Source organism: Mustelus asterias, chromosome 8 (assembly GCF_964213995.1).
Source record: "Mustelus asterias chromosome 8, sMusAst1.hap1.1, whole genome shotgun sequence".
Classification (NCBI taxonomy): domain Eukaryota; kingdom Metazoa; phylum Chordata; class Chondrichthyes; order Carcharhiniformes; family Triakidae; genus Mustelus; species Mustelus asterias.
The window spans coordinates 17,880,646-17,907,421 of record NC_135808.1 but is presented as its reverse complement, the minus strand read 5'-3'; the positions used below and the strand labels follow the sequence as shown (position 1 = coordinate 17,907,421).

Below are 26,776 nucleotides of genomic sequence, written 5' to 3'. Positions count from 1 at the left end.
GGCTGCGCCACACAAGCCCATGGTGCAAAATTCTGCCGCTGCCTGCCTCTGTTCCTGCCCCATTTCTGGGAGTTATAAAACCAAACCCACATGGGCCTCTCCTCTCCACAGGTTGACCTGCTTAGTATTTCCAGAATTTTCTGCTCTTAATCCCACATTATAAAGACTGTGGCTACATTTCGAAAGTACTGATATAAGAACATAATAGGAGCAGGAGTAGGCCATCTAGCCCCTCGAGCCTGCCCCGCCATTCAACAAGATCATGGCTGATCTGAAGCGAATCAGTTCCACTTACCCGCCTGCTCCCCATATCCCTTAATTCCCTTATCGATCAGAAATCTATCTACCCGTGATTTAAACATATTCAACGAGGAAGCCTCCACCACTTCAATGGGCAGAGAATTCCAGAGATTCACTACCCTCTGAGAGAAGAAGTTCCCCCATAACTCTGTTCTGAACTGGCCCCCACTTATTTTGAGGCTGTGCCCTCTAGTTCTGGTTTCCCTTCTAAGTGGAAAGAATCTCTCTACCTCTACCCTATCCAGCCCCTTCATTATCTTATATGTCTCTATAAGATCACCCCTCAGCCTTCTAAACTCCAACGAGTACAGACCCAATCTGTTCAATCTCTCCTCATAAGCTACACCCCTCATCTCCGGTATCAACCTGGTGAACCTTCTCTGCACTCCCTCCAAGGCCAATATATCCTTTCGCAAATAAGGGGACCAAAACTGCACACAGTACTCCAGTTACGGCCTCACCAGTGCCTTGTACAGTTGCAGCAAGACATCCCTGCTTTTATATTCTATCCCCCTCGCGATAAAGGCCAAAATTCCACTCGCCTTCTTGATCACCTGCTGCACCTGCAGACTGAGTTTTTGCGATTTGTGCACAAGGACCCCCAGGTCCCTCTGCACAGTCGCACGATGTAATTTTTCCCCATTTAAATAATATTCCAATTTACTATTATTTCTTCCAAAGTGGATAACCTCACATTTGCTAACGTTATATTCCATCTGCCAGATCCTCGCCCACTCGCTCAGCCTATCCAAATCTCTCTGCAGACTTTCCGCGTCCTCCACGCAATTCGCTTTCCCACTCACCTTCGTGTCATCAGCAAACTTGAATACCCTACACTCAGTCCCCTCCTCCAGATCATCTATGTAAATGGTAAACAATTGAGGCCCCAGCACCGATCCCTGCGGCACGCCACTGGTCACCAACTGCCAACCAGAAAAGCACCCATTTGTCCCAACTCTCTGCTTCCTGTTTGCAACATTCCTCAACAACATACTTTATTCACAAGAATTCTGCAAGAGCATTACAATCACTCTGGAATGGCCATCTCACCAAAAGTAATAATATTCAGGTTCTTTACATGCATCAGGTAACATTGTGAGAAACGTTTCAGACATTTAACAATGGTCTTACAAATGTTATTGTTTAAAATGTTATTTTAGAGGTTGTGTACATTGAACAAGTTGCACTCCATGGTGCTTTGAATCGTCCCTAGATGTCCAAGGGGGCGCGATTACAAGTGAAACTTTGGAGCAGCTTGAGAAAGAAGGTGGATCTTGCCACACACGTGTCCGGTTCGTGATCTGCCTGGATTAAAGATGGCGCTGCGCTGTCGCCCCTCGCCTTCAAAGCGCGTGCGCCGTTTCCCATTCGCCTGGAAGAAAGATGGCGTCCTGGCACGTACAGCAACTGAGCATGCGCCCTTCCGTCAGCGGTTTCAACCTCCCGCCATCTCTGGATGGCAGGGTTCCACGCCGGGTGGCGCTGGCCCCGCCCCTCCAGATGTCCCGTCTGAAAGATGGCGGTGGTTGAAGCCGCTGAGGGAAGGGCGCATGCTCAGTTGCTGTACGTGCCAGGACGCGTGCTCCGCGGAGCAGGGCCCCTGCTTTTTGACGCCGTGCAACCCGCAGGCTGGTCTTTTCGGTGGCGGATCCTGAGCTGAGCAGGTGGGAAATGGCGGCGGCGGCGCTTCAGTGGCCGCGGCCTGGTGGGGGAAGGAACAGAGCCCGGCACCGGGGGAGAGGAATAACCCGGGAGGAAGGGGATTCTCAGCAGCGGGGTGGGAGTGCAGGATGTGGCCCGGAGCCTCTGTGCTAGGCCGCGGCTTCGGGATCTGGTGTGGGCCGAGGCCGGGGGAAGCGGGGAGAGAGGGAGCTGGGGAAGGTGACAGGAGCAAATGCACAGAGAGAGAGAGTGTAGAGGGATCTGGGTGTCCTGGTGCATGGATTGTATTAAGTTAATGTGTGATTGGGATATGAAGACACATCACTGCCTAAAATATAACAGAAAAGCTGAAGATTGCTGAAACTGTACAGAAAATGCTGGGAAATCTCAGATCTGTGCAGGGAGAAACAAAGCTAACAGAAAATAGGAGCAGGAGGAGGCCATTCGGCCCTTTGAGCCTGCTCCCCCATTCATTATGATAAGCCCCCCCGCATATTTAATCTAAAATGACCCCGAGAGCCCCGGTTAGTTGTGGTACGTGAGGGGGGTGGCAGAGACACTGAAGGGGTTTTTAGAAACTGGGAGAGGGGTCATCTTCGCATCTCGGGGTGATCCCGAGAGGGAGCCATTTGTAAATGGAGGAAAGCAGAACCCGATGGCAATTTATGTAGGAACACAGAACTTAACGAGCAGGCACCAAGGCCATTCGGCCCTTCAATGCTGAATGCTCCACCGTTCAATTGAGTGGCACAGTGGTTAGCACTGCTGCCTCTCAACATCAGGGAAAGACGTGCTGGTTAGGTGCATTGGCCATGCTAAATTCTCTGTGTATCTGAAAAGGCGCCGGAGTCTGGCAACTTCGGGAGTTTCACAGTACCTTCATTGCAGTGTTCATGTAAGTCAACTCATAAAAAACTAAGATCATGGCCGATCTGGTTATGGTGTCAACTCCCCTTTGCCATCTGCCCCACCCCAATAGCATTCACTCCCTCTTCCATCAATAATCTATGTACTCTGTCTTGAATTAATTTAATAACAACAGCCGCCACTGTTCTTGGGGACAGACAATTCAGCAGACAAACAACCCCTTGGGAGAGAAAAATATCCCAGCTCCAGGAGTCTAATCCCACTGCCCCCCCCCCCCCCCCCCCAAAGTATCCTTTGATCCCCTTCGTCCCAGCAACTATATCCAACTTCTTGGAAACATGCAATGTTTTGGCCTAAACTGCTTTCTGTGGTAGTGAATTCCACGCATTCACCACCTTCTGGGTGAAGAAAATTTCTCCTCATCTCAGTCCCACAAGGTTTACCCCGTATCCTCAGGCTGTGACTCCTGGTTTTGCCTCTGAATAACTCTTCAGAGAAATGTAATGTTCAGCCTTTATCCCATGAATGGCTGCCTCCTGCTTCTACGTCTCGTGGCCTTGTTACAAGGGGAGTGGATTGTAAAAGCGGGAATGTTTTTTCACTGCAGCTGTACAGTGCTGTAAGAGAACTGAGTGTAGTTTGGGTCTCCATGTTTTGAAAAATAATAGATATAATTATGTTAGAAGTCGCCATTCAGAGAATTTGACATAATTTATTATTATTATTGTTGGTTCCTGTTTTGCTCCATTTATAAACAATCCCCTTCTCAGGATCATCCTGAGATGCGAAGATAATCCCCAGCGTCTGCAGTCAGCTTCTTAAAACTTTTTTAATTGTATCTGCCACCTCCCCACCGCCCCCAAAAAATCTTTTCATTGTATCTGCCCCCCCCCCCCCCCTCCTGTACTGAGATCGGGACTGTCTTGATTGGCTGTCTCAGCTGTGTCATTCACTTCCACTTGGCTGCCTTGCCCTGAGTCCTGAACCCCCATCTTCTGCCAGTTTCTCTCTGCCTGCCTCTTGCCCTCACTAAACTGCTCTGATCACCCAACTTTCCCTCCAGACACACTTGCAATGCTGTCCTTTCCCACTCCCACACTGTTGCCTGTGATGTCCCTTGAGGACCCACCCCTGCTCCACTCCCAGTTACCGGATATCATTGGAAACCATAGCGTTAGTTTTCACATGTATGCTGACGATACACGGCTCTACGTCATCGCCACCTCCCTTGAATCCTCCGTGTTGCTAAGTTATCAGATCATTTAGTTTATCCCTCACATATCTGAGACTGAAGCCATTGTTTTTGGTCCCCGCTCCAAACTTTGTTCCCTGGCACTGTCTGAGACTGAACTGGCCCTGTTTACGATCATGGTGACGCGTTACATTAACGGTGCTATGAGACTCTTGGTCATCGACTCTCTTTCTTTGCCTGCTGCCTGAGAGACCAATATCCCACTGGCCTTAAATATACTGAATGATGAAGTGTCCACAGGCCTCTGGGGTAGAGAATTCCAAATATTCACAACCATTTGTGTGAAGTAATTTCTCCTCATGCCTAATGATTGGCCCCTTGACACTACCCCGTGTCTAAGATTCTCGGACTATAATGAGAATAATCTCTCGGCACCCACTCCAGCAAGCCCTTTCAGATTTTTGTGGCTTGCAATGAGATTGTGTCTCGATCTTTAAACTCCAGAGAATATAAGCCCAATTTACTCAGCTTCTCATCATAGGACGACCCCCTCATCCCAGGGACCAATCGAGTGAACCTTTGCCTCCAATGCAAATATATCCTTTCTTAAATGTGGTGATCGAATCTGCACGCAGTTCTGCGAACATGATGCACAACAGCGGGTCTTCTGTGTTGGGGTTTGGAGTTTTTTAAAATCTTGATTTTAAATTGGAAATAGACTGATGTCTTTTCTCTCTCTCTCTCTCTCTGAAGAATGACTGAGTGGGAGGGTGTGCCCGCGGTCGCAGAGACCCCCGAGATTAAGCTATTTGGGAAATGGAGCACGGACGATGTTCAGATCAATGACATTTCGCTACAGGTGCGTGAGGCTATTCCTTTTCGCCTTTCTGGGTTGATCGGGATTTGCCCGTGTGCAAGACGCCGGGTGTAATTCGGAAGGAGGCTTGTCTCTTCTGGGCCTGCCTACCATTGTTCCCGCTGGGAGCAGAGCTTCCCATGGGCATGGGTGGGTGCTGTATCGTGCCTGCCTCCCGTTAGCCGGAGAGGCTGATGGTGTTCTGGAGAAAGCAATCAGAAGGTTGCTGGCTCGATTCCCACTGAGCACAGCAATCTGGGCTGACACTGTCGCTGCAGCACTGAGGGGGTGCTGTCATTCAGATGAGATACTAAACCGAGGATCCGTCCACACACTCCCAGGATGACCTGCCTTGCATCCATGGGGAGATAGGATTCTGCAGAACGGCCATGCTGTCGGTAGAGGAGAAGAGAGAGAGCCTGGGACTGATTTTGGAATGAGAAGCGAGGGCACCGCTTTTGCTAAAATGTGGTGCTCTGTAGATAAAACCTGGAAAGAAAGGCTTGTGCCTTTAGACTTGTAATGTGGGAATCGTGGGGAACGATTTGGGCAAGTGTTGCTGCAATATTGTGTCTCTATGATGTTTGTTGGAGAATAAGTACTGTTCAGCACAGTGGGATAACACCCCTACTCCTCTTCAAAGCACTGCCAGGGGATCTTTTACTTCATCCTGGGAGAGTGTGGACGGATCCTCGGTTTAATGTCTCATCTGAATGACGGCACCCCCTCAGTGGGCCGACAGTGCCAGTCCAACCAGTAACCTTCTCATTGCAACGTGGCAGTGCTACTGAGCTGCGGCCGCCCACTCCCGCTGTTTAAATCACCCTCTCCCCAGCATTTGTGGTCGAGTTAATGTCGGAAGACCCGCAGTTGGAGGCACTGCCTCGCCACACTCTGCGGAAGCAGAATTGGGATTCAGGAATGTCTGAGCCAGCGCGTCGGCTTGCTGGATCCACCGGTGCCAGCCCCTCAGCCGAGCGACAATTTCTCATGAGTGCTGCCAGGCACCAGTCAAAGGTGGGCATGAGATCTCTCCCAGTGTTGTGACCCCGAATGCTCCCCCCTCAACCAATGTCACCAGTCGTAGATTCAGTGCTGTTTTGATCCTCGTGGGTCCTTGTGCACAATACACATTACAAGTCTAAAGGCACAAGCCTTTCTTTCCAGGTTTTATCTACAGAGCACCACATTTTAGCAAAAGCGGTGCCCTCGCTTCTCATTCCAAAATCAGTCCCAGGCTCTCTCTCTTCTCCTCTACCGACAGCATGGCCGTTCTGCAGAATCCTATCTCCCCATGGATGCAAGGCAGGTCATCCTGGGAGTGTGTGGACGGATCCTCGGTTTAGTATCTCATCTGAATGACAGCACCCCCTCAGTGCTGCAGCGACAGAACACTGGGAGAGATCTCATGCCCACCTTTGACTGGTGCCTGGCAGCACTCATGAGAAATTGTCGCTCGGCTGAGGGGCTGGCACCGGTGGATCCAGCAAGCCGACGCGCTGGCTCAGACATTCCTGAATCCCAATTCTGCTTCCGCAGAGTGTGTGTTTACTTGTGAAGTAACAGCCCTTTAAATGTAAGGATGCTTCATGTCTTGGTACCTGGCTGGCTGTATGCAGGGTGAGGCCCTTTGGTCCATCGTGTCAGTGCCAGCCATCAGACGCCAAACTATTCTAACCCCATTTTCCAGCACTTGGTCGTAGCCTTGTACTCCATGGTGTTTCATGGACTCATCTAAATGCTGCCCCCAGAGATCTCAGTGGTGGTAAATACTGACCTCTAGTGGCTTCATTTGGAAGTCTGGTCATCAGGCCAGGAAAACACAACACAGCTCAGCCACTGGAGCTACTAGATCATAGATTCCTACAGTGCAGAAGGAGGCCATTCAGCCCATCGAGTTTGCGCTGACCACAATCCCACCCAGTCCATATCCCCATTACCCCATACATTTACCCTAGCTAGTTGGCGGCACGGTAGCACAGTGGTTAGCACTGTTGCTTCACAGCTCCAGGGACCTGGGTTCGATTCCCGGCTTGGGTCACTGTCTGTGTGGAGTTTGCACATTCTCCTCGTGTCTGCGTGGGTTTCCTCCGGGTGCTCCGGTTTCCTCTCTCAGTCCAAAGATGTGCGGGTTAGGTTGGTTGGCCATGCTAAAATTGCCCCTTAGTGTCCTGAGATGCGTAGGTTAGAGGGATTAGTGGGTAAATATGTAGGGATATGGGGGTAGGGCCTGGGTGGGATTGTGGTCGGTGCAGACTCGATGGGTCGAATGGCCTCTTTCTGTGCTGTTCTAAGTTAGTTCCCCTGACACTAAGAGGCAATTTTGCATGGCCAATCCACCTAACTAGGGACGTGTGGCAGAGGTCACCGCTTGACCACATTAGACCATCTGTGAGCCAGTTGGCCTTTTGCATTGATCTGCTTATTAGTTTGTCAGTGCTCAGTTTCCTTTCCTAATGTTAAACACAGCAACTACAGGCCAGTCAGTTTAACTTTGGTGTTGGGAAAGCTTCTAGAAACAATCATTTGGGACAAAATTAATAATTACTTGGATATCTTGCTGGTTACCTTTGACCAGAACCTGAACTAGACCAGCCATATAAATACTGTGGCTGCAAGAACAGGTCAAAGGCTGGGAATTGTGTGGCGAGGAACTCGCTTCCCAGCTCCACAAAGCCTGTCCACCATCTATAAGGCACAAGTCCACTTGCCTGGGTGGGTGCAGCTGCAACAACACTTAAGAAACTGGACACCATCCAGGACAAAGCAGCCCCACTTTATCAGGACCCCACGGCACTCACCATCCTGACTTGAAAATATATTGACCGTTCCTTCACTGTCACTGGGTCAAAATTCTGGAACTCCCTCCCTAACAGCACACTGGGTGTACCTACATGACACAAACTGCAGCAGTTCAAGGTGGCAGCTTACCACCACCTGAAGGGCAACTGGGATGGGATCGGCAATAAATGCTGGTCTAGTTAGCAATGTCCACATCCCATAAATAAATGAATAAATTAATAAAAGTAGGTTAATTAAGCAAGCATTTTAAAGGGAAAATTGGGTTTAACTTGCTGGGGTTTTTAAAGGGGTAACCGAGGGTGGCACAGTGCTTAGTGCTGCTGCCTCACAGCGCCAGGAACCCGGGTTCAATTCCCGGCTTGGGTCACTGTCTGTGTGGAGTCAGCACATTCTCCCCGTGTCTGCGTGGGTTTCCTCTGGGTGCTCCGGCTTCCTTCCACAGTCCAAGGATGTGCCGGTTCGGTGGATTAGCCATGCTGAATTGCCCCTTAGTGTCAGGGGGACTAGCTAGGGTAAATGCATGGGGTTATGGGGATAGGGCCTGGGTGGGATTGTGGTCGGAGCAGACTCGATGGGCCTCCTTCTGCACTGTAGGATTCTATGTGGGTAATGCTGTTGATGTGGCGTACATAGGGTTCCCAAAGGTGTTCTATGTTGTGCCATACAACAGACTTGTGAGCAAAGTTATAGCTCGTGGAATAAAATGGACAGTAGTAACATGGATACAAAATTGGTTGAGTGACAGGAAATGGACATACTTTGGTTTGGAGGAAGGGTTGTACTGGAGTTTCCCAGGGGCCCTTGCTCTCCCTGATTGTGTATTAAGGGCCTTGGTGTATCTGGCACAATTTGCATAAAAATGATACCAAACTTGGGAGCACTGATCTTTTGAGGAGGATGGTGTAGAACGTCTGAAGGACGTAGGGTGGCATTGCAGAGAAATGTGAAGTGATTCATTTTGGTTGAAAGGACGCAGAGAGGCAGTATAAAAAGTATGTTTCTAAAGTGGGTACAGGAGCGGAGAGGGCTGGATGTGTATGTGCGCCATTTGAAGTCTGGTGGAGAGTGATTAATAAAACATACAGTATCTTAATGGGGACCGAGAGTACAAAAGTAAGGATGTCATGTTAAACCCGTGTCAAACACTAGTTTGACCTCAGCTGGAGTATTGTGTCTGGTTCTGGATGACACACTTTTGGAAAAGTTTCAAGGCCTTTAAAGATGAACGTAGAAAATATTCATGAGACTGATCCCAGCGATGGGGAACTCCACTTCCGCAGGTACATTGGAGAAATTGGGACTGTTTTCCTTACAGAAACTGAGAGGAGATTTAATAGAGGTATCTAGAATCATGAGGGGTCTGGGCGGAGTAGATAGAGAGAAACTGTTCCCATGGTGGATCGATTGAGAATGAAAGAGCACAGATTTAAAGGAATTGGCAAAAGAAGTGATAGGAAAAATGTTTTCACGCAGAGTGGTTAGGATATTTTGAGTGTGGTGGTGGCTGGTTCAGTCGAGACTTTCTTGAAAGTGGAATATTATCTGAAACAGATTCAGAAGTGTGTGTGATCTGAGTGTTCTTGTGCACGAGTCTCAGGAAGTGGGTGTGCAGGTACAGAATGTTATAAGGAAGGCAAATGGAATCTTGGCCTTTATTGCAAAGGGTCCGGAGTATAAAAGTAGGAAAGTGTTGTTACATTTGTATTAGGCACTTGGAGTATTGTGTTCAGTTTTGGTCACCTCCTTTGAGGAAAGATGTGGTGGCACTGGAGGCGGTTCAGAAGAGGTCGCTAGATTGATTGAGCTCTGACGAAGGGTCACCTAGGCCCAACTTTGGCTCTACTCTCTCCCCACAGATGCTGTCAGACCTGCTGAGATTTTCCAGCATTTTCTGTTTTGTTTCAGATTCTAGCACCTGCGGTATTTTGGTTTTATCACTAGATTGATTCCAGGTTTGAAGGGGCTGTCGTACAAGGAGCGGTTGAGTATCTTGGGCTTGTACTTGCTGGAGTACAGAAGAATGAGAGGGGGATTTGATTGAAGTATATAAATACACAACGGGATTGATAAAGTAAATGTGAACCAAATGTTCCCCCTTCTGGAAGAGTCTAGGACAAGAGGTCATAGTTGTAGAGTAAACCCGGAGGGAGGTGTTGACCCGTTAGAGAAAATCTCCATTACAAAGGAGGAAGTGTTAGGTTTTATAGGGAACATTAAAACTTGACAAAGCCCCAGGGCCTGATGGCATCTATCCTAGACTGCTCAGGGATACGAGAGATGAAATTGCTGGGCCTCTGATGGAAATCTTTGTCGCTTCTTTGGACACAGGTGAGGTCCCTGAGGATTGGAGGATAGCGAATGTGGTCCCGTTGTTTAAGAAGGGTAGCAGGGATAACCCGGGAAATTGTAGGCCGGTGAGCTTGACGTCCATGGTAGGGAAGTTGTTGGAAAGGATTCTTAGAGACAGGATGTATGTGCATTTAAAACGGAACAATCTCATTAGTGACAGACATCATGGTTTTGTAAGAGGGAGGTCGTGCCTTACAAATTTGGTGGAATTTTTTGAGGAAGTGACAAAAACGGTTGACGAAGGAAGGGCCGTGGATGTCGTCTACATGGATTTCAGTAAGGCATTTGACAAAGTCCCACATGGCAGGTTGGTTAAGAAGGTTAAGGCTCATGGGATGCAAGGAGAAGTGGCTAGATGGGTGGAGAACTGACTTGGCCATAGGAGACAGAGGGTAGTGGTCGAAGAGTCTTTTTCCGGCTGGAGGTCTGTGACCAGTGGTGTTCCGCGGGGCTCTGTACTGGGACCTCTGCTGTTTGTGATATATATAAATGATTTGGAAGAAGGTGTAACTGGTGTAATCAGCAAGTTTGCGGATGACACGAAGATGGCTGGACTTGCGGATAGCGATGAGCATTGTCGGGCAATACAGCAGGATATAGATAGGCTGTAAAATTGGGCGGAGAGGTGGCAGATGGAATTTAATCCGGATAAATGTGAAGTGATGCATTTTGGAATAAATAATGTAGGGAGGAGTTATACAATAAATGGCAGAGTCATCAAGATTATAGAAACACAGAGGGACCTAGGTGTGCAAGTTCACAAATCCTTGAAGGTGGCAACACAGGTGGAGAAGGTGGTGAAGAAGGCATGTGGTATGCTTGCCTTTATAGGACGGGGTATAGAGTATAAAAGCTGGAGTCTGATGTTGCAGCTGTATAGAACGCTGGTTAGGCCACATTTGGAGTACTGCGTCCAGTTCTGGTCGCCGCACTACCAGAAGGACGTGGAGGCATTAGAGAGAGTGCAGAGAAGGTTTACCAGGATGTTGCCTGGTATGGAGGGTCTTAGCTATGAGGAGAGATTGGGTAAACTGGGGTTGTTCTCCCTGGAAAGATGGAGAATGAGGGGAGATCTAATAGATGTATACAAGATTATGAAGGGTATAGATAGGGTGAACGGTGGGAAGCTTTTTCCCAGATCAGAAATGACAAACACGAGGGGTCACGGGCTCAAGGTGAGAGGGGCAAAGTATAACTCCGACATCAGAGGGACGTTTTTTACACAGAGGGTGGTGGGAGCCTGGAATGTGCTGCCAAGTAGGGTGGTGGAGGCAGGCACGCTGACATCGTTTAAGACTTACCTGGATAGTCACATGAGCAGCCTGGGAATGGAGGGATACAAACGATTGGTCTAGTTGGACCAAGGAGCGGCACAGGCTTGGAGGGCCGAAGGGCCTGTTTCCTGTGCTGTACTGTTCTTTGTTCTTTTGTAAAGGTGGGGGAGACGTTTAAGACCGAGATGAGGAGAAGCTACTTCTCAGAGGGTTGTGAATCTATGGAACTCACTGCCCCAGAGTGCAGTGGATGCAGAATCAATGGATTCAAGGAAGAGATAGATAAATATTTGGTCAAATGTGGGATAAAGGGCGATGGAGAAAAGGCAGGGAAGTGGAGTTAGGATGAGACGGAGATCAGCCATGATCATATAGAATGTCAGAGTGGGCTCGAAGGGCTGAACTACCAATCCTAGTTCCTATGAAAAGGAGAAATGTAGGATTACAGGGACAAGGCGGGGGGAGGGACACTGGAATTGATTACTCATTTGGGACTGGCGCAGACACAGTGGGCCGAATGATGGGCTTCCTCTGCTGTAACCATTATAATTCTAATCTTGATATGATGGGATGTGAATCTGGGTTTCTAGTCCAGTACAGTGTAGTGTTTGTAGGGTGATGAGTATTCTGGTGTGTGCTTTTTGTTGCATGAGTCTGACACAAAGGAATCTTGCTTGCAGACCTCCCTGGATTAAGTACCTGCACCACTGGCCATGGTTTCCCAAGGGGGAAAGTGTTCCTGTGGATTACCACTGTCTTGTTTGCCAAGTCAGCTCCAGTTGAGTGTGGTGCCTTGTTGAACTCCCTCTTTCTTTTCTCCCCTCACCAGGATTACATCGCTGTCAAGGAGAAATATGCCAAGTACCTCCCGCACAGTTCTGGGCGCTATGCTGCCAAGCGTTTCCGCAAGGCCCAGTGTCCCATTGTCGAGCGTCTGACCAACTCCATGATGATGCACGGGCGCAACAACGGCAAGAAGCTGATGACTGTACGGATTGTGAAGCACGCCTTTGAGATCATCCACCTACTGACCGGCGAGGTGAGTGGGCTCTGGCACAGGGGCTAGTAAGGGAATGCCGCCTTCCTTGCCTTCCAGGAGAAAGATAAGGTGCAACACTGACTTGATGTATTTAGAGTTAGACCTGCGAGGTGGTTGGTGCTTTGTTTATTCTCCCGAGTGCGCACGGGTATCGTCGTGTAAATGCCAGTCAGATTTTCTTGTGGAACAGCAGAGCAAACTGAGGTTTCACTGCCCCAACTGTGTTAGTTGCCAAAAAAAGCTGGTCAGTGCAGGTCCCTCCCCATCCCATTTCTTGGGGCTAAAGCGATCAAGGGATTGGGGGTGGGGGGGGGGGGGGTGTGAAATGGCACCCCCTTTCCCGTCCCTCCCAGACCAATGGCAGGGTCCCCAGTGTTCACCTGCCAGCCTCCCTGTCGATTATTTTCCACCATCTCCAGTGTGATTCACATCCTCCATCAGCATTCCCTTTATTCCTGGTTTTGGTCATTCCACCCTGCAACAGACCCCCATCCCCTCCATTTCCCTCCTTTCTGTCCTTGTCCCACCCTCCCCTTTGCTCAAACACGACTCTACATTTTCCCGGCTCTAATGAAAGCTCAGACACCGTTAACACGTTGACTTTTGTTTTTCTCGCCACAAATTAGCTGCTGAGTATTTCCAGCATTCGATGTTTTTATTCCACCTTCACCGTGCTGCTTTTTAATTTGCCCCAGCTGTATGTTCTCTGCCTGCTTCTGCAGTCTGGCCTGTAGGTGGCAACCAGCCTCAGCTCTTTACACATACAGTACAGAACAGAAAGGGACCATTTGGCTCCTTGGCCCTGTGCCTATTGGCAGCTCTCTGACCTGTGGCTCTGGCTATGAACTTGCAGCTGAGCCACCCTATCAAGGCTGCTGCCTCGGAACAGCAGTCAAAACATTCTGTGGTGATTTATCATGCCACTGTTCGTGGGAGTCAGAGGTGCACTAACAGCAGTGATTACAGTTTCAAAGTGCTTTGGGATATCCTGAGGAGAGTCATTCTTTCTGGCTCCTGCCCCACGCGATCCTCCTGCCTCACTTCATCTCCCATACCAGCATGGTCTTCCTATTCCTTTCTCAGCTTCCCCCGAAACGTATCTACACTGTTCACCTCAGCCACTCTTCATCGCCAGTCCACATTCTCACTTCTTTCTCTATCTGCCCCTGTCTCTCTCCCTCTCTCTCTCTCTCCGACTCCTCTCTCTCTCTGTTTTTCTCGCTCTGTCTGGCTGTCTCGTTGCTAACTAGTTAGTATTTATGGACACCAGCCTCATGCATTAATCGCCCCTCAAAATGAAAAGCATCTTTTCTGTATCTACCCTATTGAAGCCTGATTGCTGGACATCATGTCTTCTGCACATGAGGCCTGTGAAATAGGGCCAGGGTTTGGGGGGATGGGCTTGTTGTTCTCTGGCTTTAAGCAGCACTAACAATTTCATATCCGTTGCCTGTCCCGAGGGATCCTGAGCAGTGGCAGTGAGTTGCTGCCTTGCTGTGCTGCAGCTTGCATTCTGGGGGTCAACCAAGTAATCCGACTTGCTCCCTGGCATTCTCAGTGCGGGAGTGTAGTTGGTTCTGAGTAGTCAGTCACAGCTGGGATGTTAGTGTGGCGTTTGTAAACCCTGTGAGCTGTGTATGTTAACCACGCTCTTGTGTTGTTCAGAACCCACTGCAGGTACTGGTGAATGCCATCATCAACAGCGGTCCCCGTGAAGACTCCACCCGTATTGGCCGCGCTGGTACAGTCAGGCGGCAGGCTGTCGATGTGTCCCCACTGCGGCGAGTTAACCAGGTACTTCTGCGGCAAGCTAGTGCAGAGAAAGTCGTGCCACGGTGAAATGCTGGGTGGCTTTTTTTATTAGTGTCACAAGTAGGCTCACAGGTTTCGGAACCACTGAAGGATTGGGACCTGAGCGATGTGCCCAGTGCTCCCTCTGTTGGTGTGTTCTCAGACTTTTGTATCTTTTTCCCGAGGGAAGAAGGTGGAAGAGCGAATGACTGGGGTGCATGGGGTCCTTAATTATGCTGGTTGCTTTTCCGAGGCAGCGGGAAGTGTAGACACAGAGTCAATGGATGGGAGGCTGGTTTACGTGATGGATTGGGCTACATTCATGTCCGTTTGTAGTTCCTTGCGGTCTTGGGCAGAGCACGAATCATACGAAGCTGTGATACAGCCAGAAAGAATGGTTTCTATCTGTAAAAGTTGTTGAGAGTTGTAGTCACCGGAACAAGGATGAAGTCATTTAGCCCTTTGAATCTATTCTGGCGTACGGTTGGGTCGTGGCTGATTCAATATTTTAAACCCTGTTTACTTACCTTGTTTCTGTAACCCTTAAATACACGAGCCCGTTAAATGGCAGTCAATTGCTTGGTGTAGGATATGATCTGCAGTCTGACGTCTTGGTATTGCATTGAGGGGGTGCTGCATTGTTGCTGGTGCTGTCTGTTGAATTAGACTGAAGCCTCCAGACGCTTGTTTGGGTGAGAGATGAAAGATCACGCGGCCCTGTTGCAAGTGGCAGTTCTCCCTGTTGCTTTAGTCAGTCACTGAGTAAACTGGTTAACCCTCATTGGTCTTTGCGGGGAATTGTCACGTGAAAAGTGGGTGCAGAGTGCTTTTGGAGAAGGGGTCTGGGGACTGTGAAAGGGGCTTTATAAACACGAGTCATCCTCCTTTTCTGGAACATCCTGGGAATGCGAAAGATGTAATGTAAATGCAAGTTTGTTCATTAATGCAGCACCATAGATGTTGGCTCCTGGATTAGGGTACAAGCTAGTTACTTGTCAGGATTGTACCCCTGAAGGGAAGCGATGGCCTAGTGGTATTATCCCTAGACTATCAATCCAGAAATTCAGCTAATGTTCAGGGGGCCCGGGTTCGAATCCCGCCACGGCATATGGTGAAATTGGAATTGAATTTAAAGAATCTGAAATTAAGAACCTGCTGATGAAACCATTGTCGGAAAAGCCCATCTAGTTCTTTCTTCGGGAAAGAAATCTGCCGTCCTTACCCGTCTGGCTTACATGTGACTCCAGAGCCACAACAATGTGGTTGACTCTCGGGCAACTAGGGATGGGCAATAAATCCTGGCCAGCCAGCGACGCTCCTACAAATGAATTTTTAAAAAATGGCCCGGGCTCTTGAAACACCCCCCCCCCCCCGTCACCTATTTATGGTCTGAATTATTTTTCTTGCTCCTGTGTTTCAGGCTATCTGGTTGCTGTGTACTGGGGCCAGGGAGGCTGCGTTCAGGAATATTAAAACCATTGCAGAGTGCCTGGCTGATGAGCTCATCAATGCTGCTAAGGTAAGCCGCTGTCGCAGCAGGGGACTTTTACTTTAAAACAGAAAAGGTCCATTTTCAATGGGGAGCGCTTGAGGCTTGGGCTGGGTCACCTCCTGTCGTGGCAGGAGGCGCTGGTGGGGGCGAACTTAATGTAAACAAGGGAGTGTCACCATCGTCAATCCTGTAAAGGGTCATGTCTCAATCACTAACTTTCCTTTGCTGTCCCTCCGAGGACTTGCTGTGTCATTCTGAGTTTCTGTTTGTTTAAAACCTTCTTTTGTGCTTGAGGGTTATGAGCAGAGCGAATCACTGGATCAGTCTGCCTGTTACACCACAGGTAATTTACCCAGAATTGGCAAGAAGTCAGTTTTTATTAACCCCTGATGTGGAGATGCCGGCGTTGGACTGGGGTAAACACAGTAAGAAGTCTCTCAACACCAGGTTAAAGTCCAACAGGTTTATTTGGAATCACCAGCTTTTGGAGTGCTGCTCCTTCCTCGGGCCAGTGGGTGAAGTGGAGCGGAGAAACTGCGACATCTTCTCCGGAGCCTTCAACATGTCATCGATGAAGACGAACATCTCGCCAAGGCCATCCCCACACCCCCCACTACTTGCCTTCAAACAACCGCGCAACCTCAAACAGACCATTGTACGCAGCAAACTACCCAGCCTTCAGGAGAACAGTGACCACGGCACCACACAACCCTGCCACAGCAACCTCTGCAAGACGTGCCGGATCATCGACACGGATGCCATCATCTCACGTGAGAACACCATCCACCAGGTACATGATACATTCTCTTGCGACTCGGCCACCGTTGTCTACCAGATACGCTGCAGGAAAGGATGTCCTGAGGCATGGTACATTGGGGAGACCATGCAGCCGCAACGACAGCGGATCAACGGACACTGCTCGACAATCACCAGGCAGGAGTGTTCTTCAAGGCGGCCTTCAAGACACAGCGCAGAATTGCCGAGCAAAAACTGATGGCCAAGTTCTGCATACATGAGGACAGCCTCAACTGGGATATTGGGTTCATGTCACACTATCTGTAACCACCACAACTTGCCTGGACCTGCAAAATCTCACTAACTGTCCTTGGGAACTGCGTTTCACTTGCATCTCTTTCAATTTGGTCTATTGCATTCGCTGTTCCCAATGTGGTCTCCTCTATGTTGGAGAGACCAAGCACAGACTGGGTGATCGCTTTGATGAGCACCTTTGGTCTGTGCGCAATCAGGATCCTGACCTTCCGGTTGCTGCCATTTTAACACGATCCTGCTCCCATGCCCACATGTCTGTCCTTGGCCTGCTGCAATGTTCCAGTGAAGCTCAACACAAACTGGAGGAACAGCATCTCATCTTCCGGCTCGGCACTTTACAGCCTATTGTTCTCAGCATCGAATTCAACAACTGATGACCCCCCCCCATATCTCCATCTGGCACAGCTTGCAGCTTCTCTGCTGTATGGCCATTCACACCTTTATTCTCTCTGTGGACAGGTATTAACAGTCTTTTCCCCTGGTTTCTGTGCCTATGACTCATCTTTCATTCCCTCGCCCTGCAGTATAAATATCTCCCACTTTCTATGCCTCTTATCTTTGACAAAGGGTCATCTGGACTCGAAATGTCAGCTCTTTTCTCTCCTTGCAGATGCTGCCAGACCTGCTGAGATTTTCCAGCATTTTCTCTTTTGATCTTGTAATTGAGTTTGTGTCTTTGTGCCCTGTTTGTGAACCAAATCCTGCACTCACCTGATGAAGGGGCAACGCTCCGAAAGCTCATGATACCAAATAAACCTATTGGACTTTAACCTGGTGTTGTGAGACATCTTACTGTGCCTGCCCCAGACCAAGGCCGGCATCTCCACATCAGGACTTTAACCTGGTGTTGTGAGACTTCTTACTTTATTAACCCAGGGTGGTTTTGTTTCTGAAAGGACAGTGGAAACAAATTTCATGCCAGTGATTTAAATGGGAACTGGACAAACCATTTTTAATGGTGAGGGTGAGTGTGTGAGACGGATTGGATCGCCCTTTTCCAGTCTCTTGTGCAATATATCGAATGACTTGCAGCGGCGGGTTCTGGGTTTTGGAGTGCTATTAAACACACTTCAGTCTGAACTTCCCCCTGAGCCCTCCTGAACAAACCGCATTCTTCATTTTAAAACACTCTTCTACCTTGTTTCAGATGGCATTCCTCCTTGCCTCAATGTGTAGATCTTTCAAGTTTATTTATTAGTGTCACAAGTAGGCTTACATTAACACTGCAATGAAGTTACTGTGAAAATCCCCCAGTCGTCACACTCCGGTGCCTGTTCAGGTACACTGAGGGAGAATTTAGCATGGACAATGCACCTAACCAGCATGTCTTTTGGACTGTGGGAGGAAATCTGAGCACCTGGAGGAAACCCATGCAAACACGGAGAATGGGCAGACTCTGTACAGTGACCCAAGCCGGGAATCGAGCTTGGGTCCCTGGCGCTGTTGTTTATTTGGTTTGACCTAAAAAGAGGGCAGCAGTGCTAACCACTGTGCCACTGGTTGCATTATCTCAGCTGTCACCCACGCACCCACTATTTCCATCGCACTCTGATCATTAGGAATGCTGCATTGTAGGTGGTGCCACTCTAAGGATGCCTGGGTAGATTGTGGTTAGAGATCTCGTGACATTCATTGATAGGAGCAGTGAGATTTATCTGACCAACATTCCTCCCTTGCCAAACACCATTTTGTAAAGAGCAGTGTGAATGCTTGTGTATTTATACTAAGCTTGACTCACTCTGCAATCTCTGAGCTGCAATTCTCATGCTTGACTGCTCCTCCTGGTTTATCATTCACGCTAGGTTTCTGAGCCTGTTGCTTGTATGAATGAGAAGGTGCCCTGGTCCACATTTGGCTGCTCTGGACTTGCCTGCCCTGAAGCTACTCCCAGGATGAGCACTTGTCTCATTTGACCCTCAGACTATTCTGTTGCTTGTTGGGGGCAAGCTTGTATAAAAGTTAAAAGCAGCAGATTGGGAGGCCCTTTCTCTTACAGCCAGATACATGGCCTGAACCGCCAACGAATGCGACCCAAGACAGAAAGCTGCCGCCATCTTTGAGTATTTGGTACCTCCTCTTTGGCACCGTGGCGCAATGGTTAGCACACAGCTGCCTCATAGCGCTAGGGACCCGGGTTCAATTCTGGCCTTGGGTGATTTCGTGGAGTCTGCACGTTCTCCTAGTGTCTGCGTGGGTTTCCTCCGGGTGTTCCGGTTTCCTCCCACCGTCCAATGATGCGCAGATTAGGTGGATTGGCTGTGCTAAATTGTCCCTTAGTGTCCCAAGATGTATAGGTTAGGGGGATTATTGGGGTAAATGCATGGGGTTATGGGGATAGGGCGAGGTGAGTCTTGGTAGGATGCTCTGTCAGAGAGTCAGTGCGGATTCGATAGTCTGAATGGCCTCCTTCTGCCGGGATTCTATGATTCTTTTTGAGCATGTAGGTTCTCCACTGGACCACATGGGTCAGTCTTGGCCTTGACTAGGTCGGGTGAACATTTGGGGTGGGATTTGTAACTGAAAAAATGGTGGTGGCAGCAGGGTTTCTGGACTGCCCCAGCAGTCCCCAGGTTAGTAATGATTCATTCTTGTTGTCATTCGCAGGGTTCCTCCAACTCTTATGCCATTAAGAAGAAGGATGAGCTGGAACGTGTGGCCAAGTCTAACCGTTAGTTTTGTAACATCTGGCCAAAAACATTCTCTAATAAAAGTGTTCAAAAGATACCTTGTCGTCTCTGCTCGTCATAAAGAATGGTTTGGGGCAAATGAGGGCTGCTGAATGGATCTGTGCTTTGATATTGTACTGTTCACTGTATTGAGTGTCAGTTGTGGCTCAGTTGGTACCATTCTCGCCTCCTGAGTCGCAAGATTCCAACTTCAAGTCCCGGTCCAGCGCAAAGATTTAGGCTTGTGCTCCAGTGCAGTGCTGGTGGGGAAGGAGTGCTGCACCGTTGGGCAAGTCGTTAAACTGAGACCTCGTCTGCCACTCCGAAAGATCCTATGGTAGCATACTTCAAAAGAGCAGAGACCCTCCGTGTCTTAGCCAATTTTTATCCTGCCATCCGGATCACAAAAACACAGTATCTGGTGATTGTTGCTGGTGATTGAAGTTGGTGGGGCGGGGGGAGGGGGATTTGCACTGTACAAATCGGCTGCTGAGTCTCCTACAGCACATCGGCAATAGTGGCCACGCGAGGAAAAGCATTTTTGTGCAATGGTTTAAATCTGGCATGCACTGGCCCAGTGTGTGTGGTGGGGGGGCTTTCAAAGAAGAATCTGATAATCATCTGAGAAGAGAGAGTTTGCAGAGCCAGGGGAGTGGGGTGAGATGAGCTGTTCTGGCAGAGGGGACACAAGAGGTGGTCAAATGGCTGCTTCCATACTGTGACAATCGAAAGCTCTTTAGTACAGCGCTGAGCACGCTTCAAAGTAACCTGTCGGCTATAAAGCACAGAGACATCCGGTGGTCCTGAAAAGCTCTGTATAATTAAGATTTTTTTTCGTTAAAGCTTATCCTTCTCTGAAACATAATCTGTTTTTGGGAGCTTGTGTGGAAATTGGTTGCTATGTTTCCTGCAATATATTGGCAAAAGAGACATGAAGGAAAAAATATTTACGATGTCGAGTTCCCTGCCCGTGAGTTGTATGGAGGCAGATTAGCTTCTGTGCTTCCTTTGTTGCGAAAGTGAGGGCACTTTTTATAAAGTGTTTCCTCCTTGTGTGAAATACATTGCGGATGTTTATCTTTTGGCTTAGTGCCTGTGATCTCTGCAAGCAGCGAGGAAGAGATGCAAAGCAGGCTGCTATCTGATAGTTTTTTGAATCACAAACCCTACAGTACAGAAAGAGGCCATTCGGCCCATCGAGTCTGCACCGACCACAATCCCACCCCTACATATTTACCCACTAATCCCTCAAACCTATGCATCTCAGGACACTAAGGGCAATTTTTTTTAGCATAGCCAATCAACCTAACCCGCACATCTTTGGACTGTGGGAGGAAACCGGAGCACCCGGAGGAAACCCACGTTTTATTTTGTGGGATGTGGGTGTCGCCGGCAAGGTCAGCGTTTGTTGCCCATCCCTAATTGCCCTTGAACTGAGTGTCTCACTTGGCCATTTCAGAGGGGCAGTTAACAGGCAAACACATTGCTGTGGCTCTGGAGTCACATGTAGACCAGACCGGGTAAGGACGGCAGATTTCCTTCCCTAAAGGATATTAGTGAACTGGATAGTTTTTTACGACAACCTATAATAGTTTCGTGATCGCTGTCATTGAAGCTTTCAATTCCAGATTTTAAAAATCTATTAATTCAAATTCCACCAGCTGTCGGAGTAGGATTTGAACCGGTGTTATTCCCCCAGGACATGAGCTAGTCTACAATTGCCATTATCCTACTGGCTGGTGGCACGGTGGTTAGCCTCACAGCACCAGGGACCCAGGTTCGATTCCCGGCTTGGGTCACTGCAGAACCTGCACGTTCTCCCTGTGACTGCGTGGGGTTCCTCTGGGTGCTCTGGTTTCCTCCCGCAGTCTAAAAGACGTGCTGGTTAGGTGCATTGGCCGTGCTAAATTCTCCCTCAGTGTACCCGAACAGGTGCCGGAGTGTGGTGACTGGGGGATTTTCACGGTAGTTTCATCGGTGTTAATGTAAGACCACTTGTGACAGTACTTTAAAAAAAAATCTCCCCTTACAAAACAACAGAGATATGTTTAGCTGCTCATATCAAACAGTCTGATTTCATCAGGATGTCCTTGGTTCAGAGGCTAGTTCTCATTTGGGTTTTGTTTTGTTGTGCAGATTGGAGTTATATGAGTGGTCTGAGAGCAATGGGTGGCCAGTTGGTGTTTTAATGTAGACTCCTTTGACAGCTGATTGCTAAGGCACATTAGTGATGTTACTCAGGGTAGTGGGGGAGGGGGTGCTGTTTGTCCAGTTAGTCTCTCCAGTGGGCTGTCCGTGACCTGCAAAAAGCGATTGTACCCACACACCATCTTTCGCTAAGATGCCAAAGTGAGCGCTGTTGGTGTGTCACTTCTGTTATTGAGAGTGGGAAGAGAGCAAGTGAGTGGAACTAATTGAAGAGCCTTTTCAAAAGCTGGCAGCAGCTTGATGAGCTGAATAGGGCTGGGCCCCACTGTGACGTGTGGCTTTGGACGTCATCGGCAAGGCTGACATTTGTTGCCCATCCCTAATTTCTCTTTGAATTGGCTGACTGGTTTGGCTGGGCCATTTCAGAAGCTGATTAAGGATCAACCACATTGTGGGGGGTAGGGGAGGGGGTGAACGAGAGGGTATTGAGGGTTGGCAATCCATGATAGTTGTAAATTCCACCATGGTGGGATTTGAACCCATGTTCCCCAGGGCACTGGGCTGTCTGGATTAACAGAACTTAAAGCCTACATTCCCACCTACCCCTCGCTAACCTTTCATAGAATCCCGACAGTGCAGAAGGAGGCCATTTGGCCCATCGAGTCTGCACCGAACACAATCCCACCCAGAACCTATTCCCGTAACCCCACATATTTACCTTGCTAATCTCCCCGCCCCCCCGACACTTAAGGGGTAATTTAGCGTGGCCTATCAACCTAACCTGCACGTGTGGGATGAAACTTGAGCACCCGGAGGAAACCCACGCAGACACTGGGAGAACATGTAGACTCCACACACTGACTCGAGGCTGGAATTGAACCCGGGTCCCTAGCGCTGTGAGGCAGCTGTGGCAATCACTGTGCCGCCCAAAAGTGGAGATGCCGGGAATTGAACCCGGGGCCTCGTACGTTCTACCACTGAGCTACATCCCCATGCTTATCACCCTCTTGCTTATCAAGAATCTATCTCTGCATTAAAAATTTTCGAAGACTTTTGAGGAAGAGTTCCAGAGTCTTGCCACTAAAAGCTTTTAAAAACTTTGAGACAGTTACATGGGTAAGATGGGTATAGAGGGATATGGGCCAAACACAGGCAATTGGTTCTAGCTTACTGGGAAAACAGGGTGGCATAGACAAGTTGGGCTCAAGGGCCTGTTTCCATGCTGTAAACCTCTATGACACTCAGAGAAAAGATTTCTAATCTCTCTTAAATGAGTGGCCTCTTATTTTTAAACGGTGGTCCCTGAGTGCTAGATTCTCCCACAAGAGGAAACATCTCCACATCCACCCTGTCAAGACCCCTCAGGATCTTATAAGTTTTAGTCGTCACCTCTTACTCCAAACACCTAGCCTGTTCAACATTTTCTTCATAAGGCAACCACCCTTTCCCTGAACTGTTTCTAACACACTTGCATCTTTTCTTAAATAAGGACACAAATACTGTATACAATATTCCAGATATGGTCTCACAAATGTCCTGTACAACTGAAGTGTAACCTCCCCACTTCTGTTTTCAATTCGTTCCCTTTGCAGCATAAGATATCATTCTGTTAGCTTTCCCAATTACTTGCTTTACCTGCATACTAGTCTTTTGTGCTTTGTGCGCTAGGATGTCCAGATCCCTCTGCATCTCAGAAAACTGCAATCTGTTTAAAAACAAGGGTTAAATTTATTAGGACAGATTGCACAGATAAGTTCATCTTTCCTTGTATACTGATTAAGCAGTGATCTACTATGAGGTGTTTTAGAAAGGGTAAGAGATTGGGGTGGCACAGTGGTTAGCGCTGCTGCCTCACAGCACCAGGGACCCGGGTTCAATTCCAGCCTTGGGTCACTGTCTGTGTGGAGGTGCATGTCCTCCCCGTGTCTGTGTGGGTTTCCTCTGGGTGCTCTGGTTTCCTCCCATCGTTCAAAGATATGTGGGTTAGGTGGATTGGTCATGGTAAATTGGCCCTTGGTGTCCCAAGATGTGTAGATTAGATGTGTGGGGTTAAGGTGATGGGCCGAATGGCCTCCTTCTGCATTGCAAGGGTTCCATGATTCTATGAAATAATTTCCTCCTGTGTAGGGGAATCCACAACAAGGGGGAATAACCTTTAAAATTCCACCCTGCTTCCCTCACATCCCACCCCACCCTGCATTGCCCCTTGTGGAGGAGCAGGTATATTGCGGACATGTACAACCCATTCTCTGAAGATTTTTCTTCTGCACTGTGATCATTTCCCTGCCAACTTTCAACTGTGACCTCTGGCCCTGTTAAGTTACTGTGCTGGAATGCAGCTTGTTTGGTTCTGTCATTTCTGAAGGAGGGTGGAGTGCACGAGAATGGAGATTTGTTTTTTTTTTAAGCAGGTCTCTTTGCACACCTGTGAAACCGGAGCACAGCCTGGGCTCCTTTTGTTTCCTGGTTGGTGCTGTTCTTGTGCAACCCTCTCTTTGTATCGCCATGGATCTAACTCATGCTGGGTGAGTGGAAATCTACTGGATACAGTACATGTGACTTGATGTGAGACTGCTACCTCTGAGAAGCAGCCAAGCTGTTCTTGTCTTTATAGTATTCCAGCGGGCATCCTGTGCACCAGTTCAAATCCTGCCAGTGATTCATTGTGGTTGTGTCTTTGTCCTGTTCGGGGAAGGTTTGTTTCATTTGGGCTCGGTGCTCACCGCAATCAATTGGCCACACCACAATGAAGTCTACTCGGAGCTTACCAACTCTCACCAACTTCTACAGATGCAACATAGAAAGCATTCTTTCTGGTTGTATCTCAGCTTGGTATGGTTCCTGCTCTGTTCAACAACGCAATAAACTACTAGGGTCGTGAACAAAGCCCAGTCCATCACTCAAACCAGCCTCCCATCCATTGACTCCGTCTACACTTCCCGCTGCCTCGACAAAGCAGCCAGCATAATTAAGGACTCCACTCACCCTGGACATACTTTCTTCCACCACCTTCCGTTGGGAAAAGGATACAAAAGTCTGAGGTCATGTACCAACCGACTCAAGAACAGCTTCTTCCCTGCTGCCATCAGACTGTTGAATAGACTTACCTCGCATTAAGCTGATCTTTCTTTACACCCTAGCCATGACTGTAACACTACATTCTGCACTCTCTCCTTTCCTTCTCTATGAATGGTATGCTTCGTTTGTATAGTGCACAAGAAACAATACTTCTCACTGTATCCCAATACGTGTGACAATAAATCAAGTCAAACCAAAAAGATATGACAAGCGAGCCCCCAGGAGGGCAGAGGAAACACCTCAAGGACACCCTAAAAACCTCCATGAATAATTGCAACATTCCCATCACCGATACGCGGATAATCCCTCAGCCCCAGGCTGCCCGAAGTGGAGGAAAAGCATTCGGGAAGGAGCTGAACACCTCGAGTTTCATCGCCGAGAACAAACTGAATCATAGAATTTAGAATCCCGACATTGCAGAAGGAGGCCGTTCGGCCCATTGAGTCTGCACCGACCACAATCCCTCCCAGACCCTATCCCCGTAGCCCCATGCATTTATCCTAGCTATTCCCCCCAAAACCAAATGTTTAGCGGCGACAGGAGCGCGTGGCGACCCGGACACCCCAACCACCCAGCTGTTCCTCCAACCACCTTCTGCCCACCTGCGATAGAGACTGCAGGTCGCACATTGGACCCATTGGTCACCCGAGAACTCATTTCTTTAACATGGCAGAATGCCATCCTTGACTCCGAGGGGCTGCCTAAGAGAGAAGAGAGCTAACCTCAACCAATTGGCTACAGCAGCTGGATCTACGGGATGGGAGGTGAGATCTTTGCCTATGGCCTGGCATTACACTGGACAAGCTTGTTCTTCTCCCTCCTCTGCCCCCACAAACATGGCTGATGATGCGCCAAATGGCCTCCTCCTGCACTGTAGAGATTCTATGATCTATTCTATGATTCTATGGCCTGTACCTCCGTGCCTTTTTCTACCGCGCGGAGGCGTTTCCTGTGCGGGCTGCTGCTGCACACCTTCCACTACCGCCTCCTCGCCTGTCGCCCGGATACACCTTGCCGGGCCTTGTTGCCGCCGGGCGGCGGAGGTCCCCGCTGGAGGTCCCTCTACGGAGGGATCTCCCCCAATTACGTCGGGGACCTGGGGTGGAGGGTGATGCATGCAGCAGTTCCGCACAACCGTAGGATTCACAGGTTCACGGGCTCCGAAGACTGCCCTTTCTGCGGCCTTGTGGAGTCCGTGGACCATGTCTATGTTGAGTGTCTTAGGCTGCACTCCCTTTATGTTTTCCTAAAGAACCTTTTGTTGATGTTTTGTCTGCACTTCAGTCCCACGCTCCTGATCTACGGACACCCGGGTGCGGAGAGGGGAGGGTCGGGATGGCGACCTCCTCGTGAACCTGCTCCTGGGCCTGGCGAAAGGCGCCATTTACCGGTCCAGGCTGCGGGCGATCGAGGGGGCCGTCCATCCTGACTGTCTTCCCCTCTACCGCGGCTACGTTCGCGGCCAGGTGTCCCTGGAGAGGGAGCATGCGGTGTCCACGGGCGAGGTTGACGCTTTCCGCGCCCGCTGGGCACCGCAGGGGTTGGGGTGCGTTATCGACCCTAATAATCACATTTTAATTTGATGTTTTTAAGTTTCCTTTGTATTTTGATTTCTGTTCGGGCTGTTCCCCCTCCTTTTTGGGGAGCTGCCCCTTTTACTTTGTCCTGACTTAATCTGAGTTTGTTTACTTGGTTTGGTTTGACCTAAAAAGAGGTCTATGGCCTGTACTTGTTGAATCCTGGTAAATCAGCAAGTTTATATTTTGAAACCCAGGTCGTTCTGTAGTTCTCAGTTGGTGTCTGATTCATTTACCAATTTCCTGAGCTCTTTGACCTCTGGTTACTGTTCCTTCTTCTTATCCATCAAAGCCCTTATACTTGCCCCTTCTAAGAATGAGAATCTCATCTTCTCATGAAGACCTCGCAATAAGTATATCAATGGGAAGAGGATAACCAGAGAAAGAGTAGGACCCATGAGGGACCAAGGGGGCAATCTGTGGGTGGAGCCAGAGGACATTGGTAGAGTGCTGAATGAATACTTCACACCTGTCCTCACCCAAGAGAATGAGGACGATGATATAGAATTCAGGGAGACTGTGAGGTTCTTGAGCAAATTGACATAAGGAGGAACAAGATATTGGAGGTGTTGGCAGCCTTAAAAGTGGATAAATCTTCAGGTCCGGATGAATTGTGCCCGAGGCTGCTGTGGG

General features: G+C 48.9%; 1 protein-coding gene across 1 annotated transcript; it reads left to right on the top strand.

Moving 5' to 3' along the window:
* The first annotated feature begins 1,833 nt into the window (after positions 1–1,833).
* Positions 1,834–19,398, top strand: LOC144496898 (small ribosomal subunit protein uS7). The gene is made up of 6 exons (XM_078217505.1): positions 1,834–1,964; positions 4,775–4,880; positions 12,132–12,341; positions 14,007–14,135; positions 15,553–15,651; positions 19,279–19,398. Exons 2-6 carry the CDS (start codon positions 4,776–4,778, stop codon positions 19,345–19,347), a joined length of 612 nt encoding a protein of 203 aa, XP_078073631.1. The 5' UTR covers positions 1,834–1,964; position 4,775; the 3' UTR covers positions 19,348–19,398.
* Positions 19,399–26,776: the final 7,378 nt, after the last annotated feature.

What these genes read in the sequence shown, in the direction of transcription:
- LOC144496898 (XM_078217505.1), top strand. Translation starts at nt 4,776, where the DNA reads ATGACTGAGTGGGAGGGTGTGCCCGCGGTCGCAGAGACCCCCGAGATT. An exon ending in TCAATGACATTTCGCTACAG is followed by an intron (nt 4,881 to 12,131) that starts GTGCGTGAGGCT and finishes TCCCCTCACCAG; the next exon opens with GATTACATCGCTGTCAAGGA. An exon ending in AGCTCATCAATGCTGCTAAG is followed by an intron (nt 15,652 to 19,278) that starts GTAAGCCGCTGT and finishes TGTCATTCGCAG; the next exon opens with GGTTCCTCCAACTCTTATGC.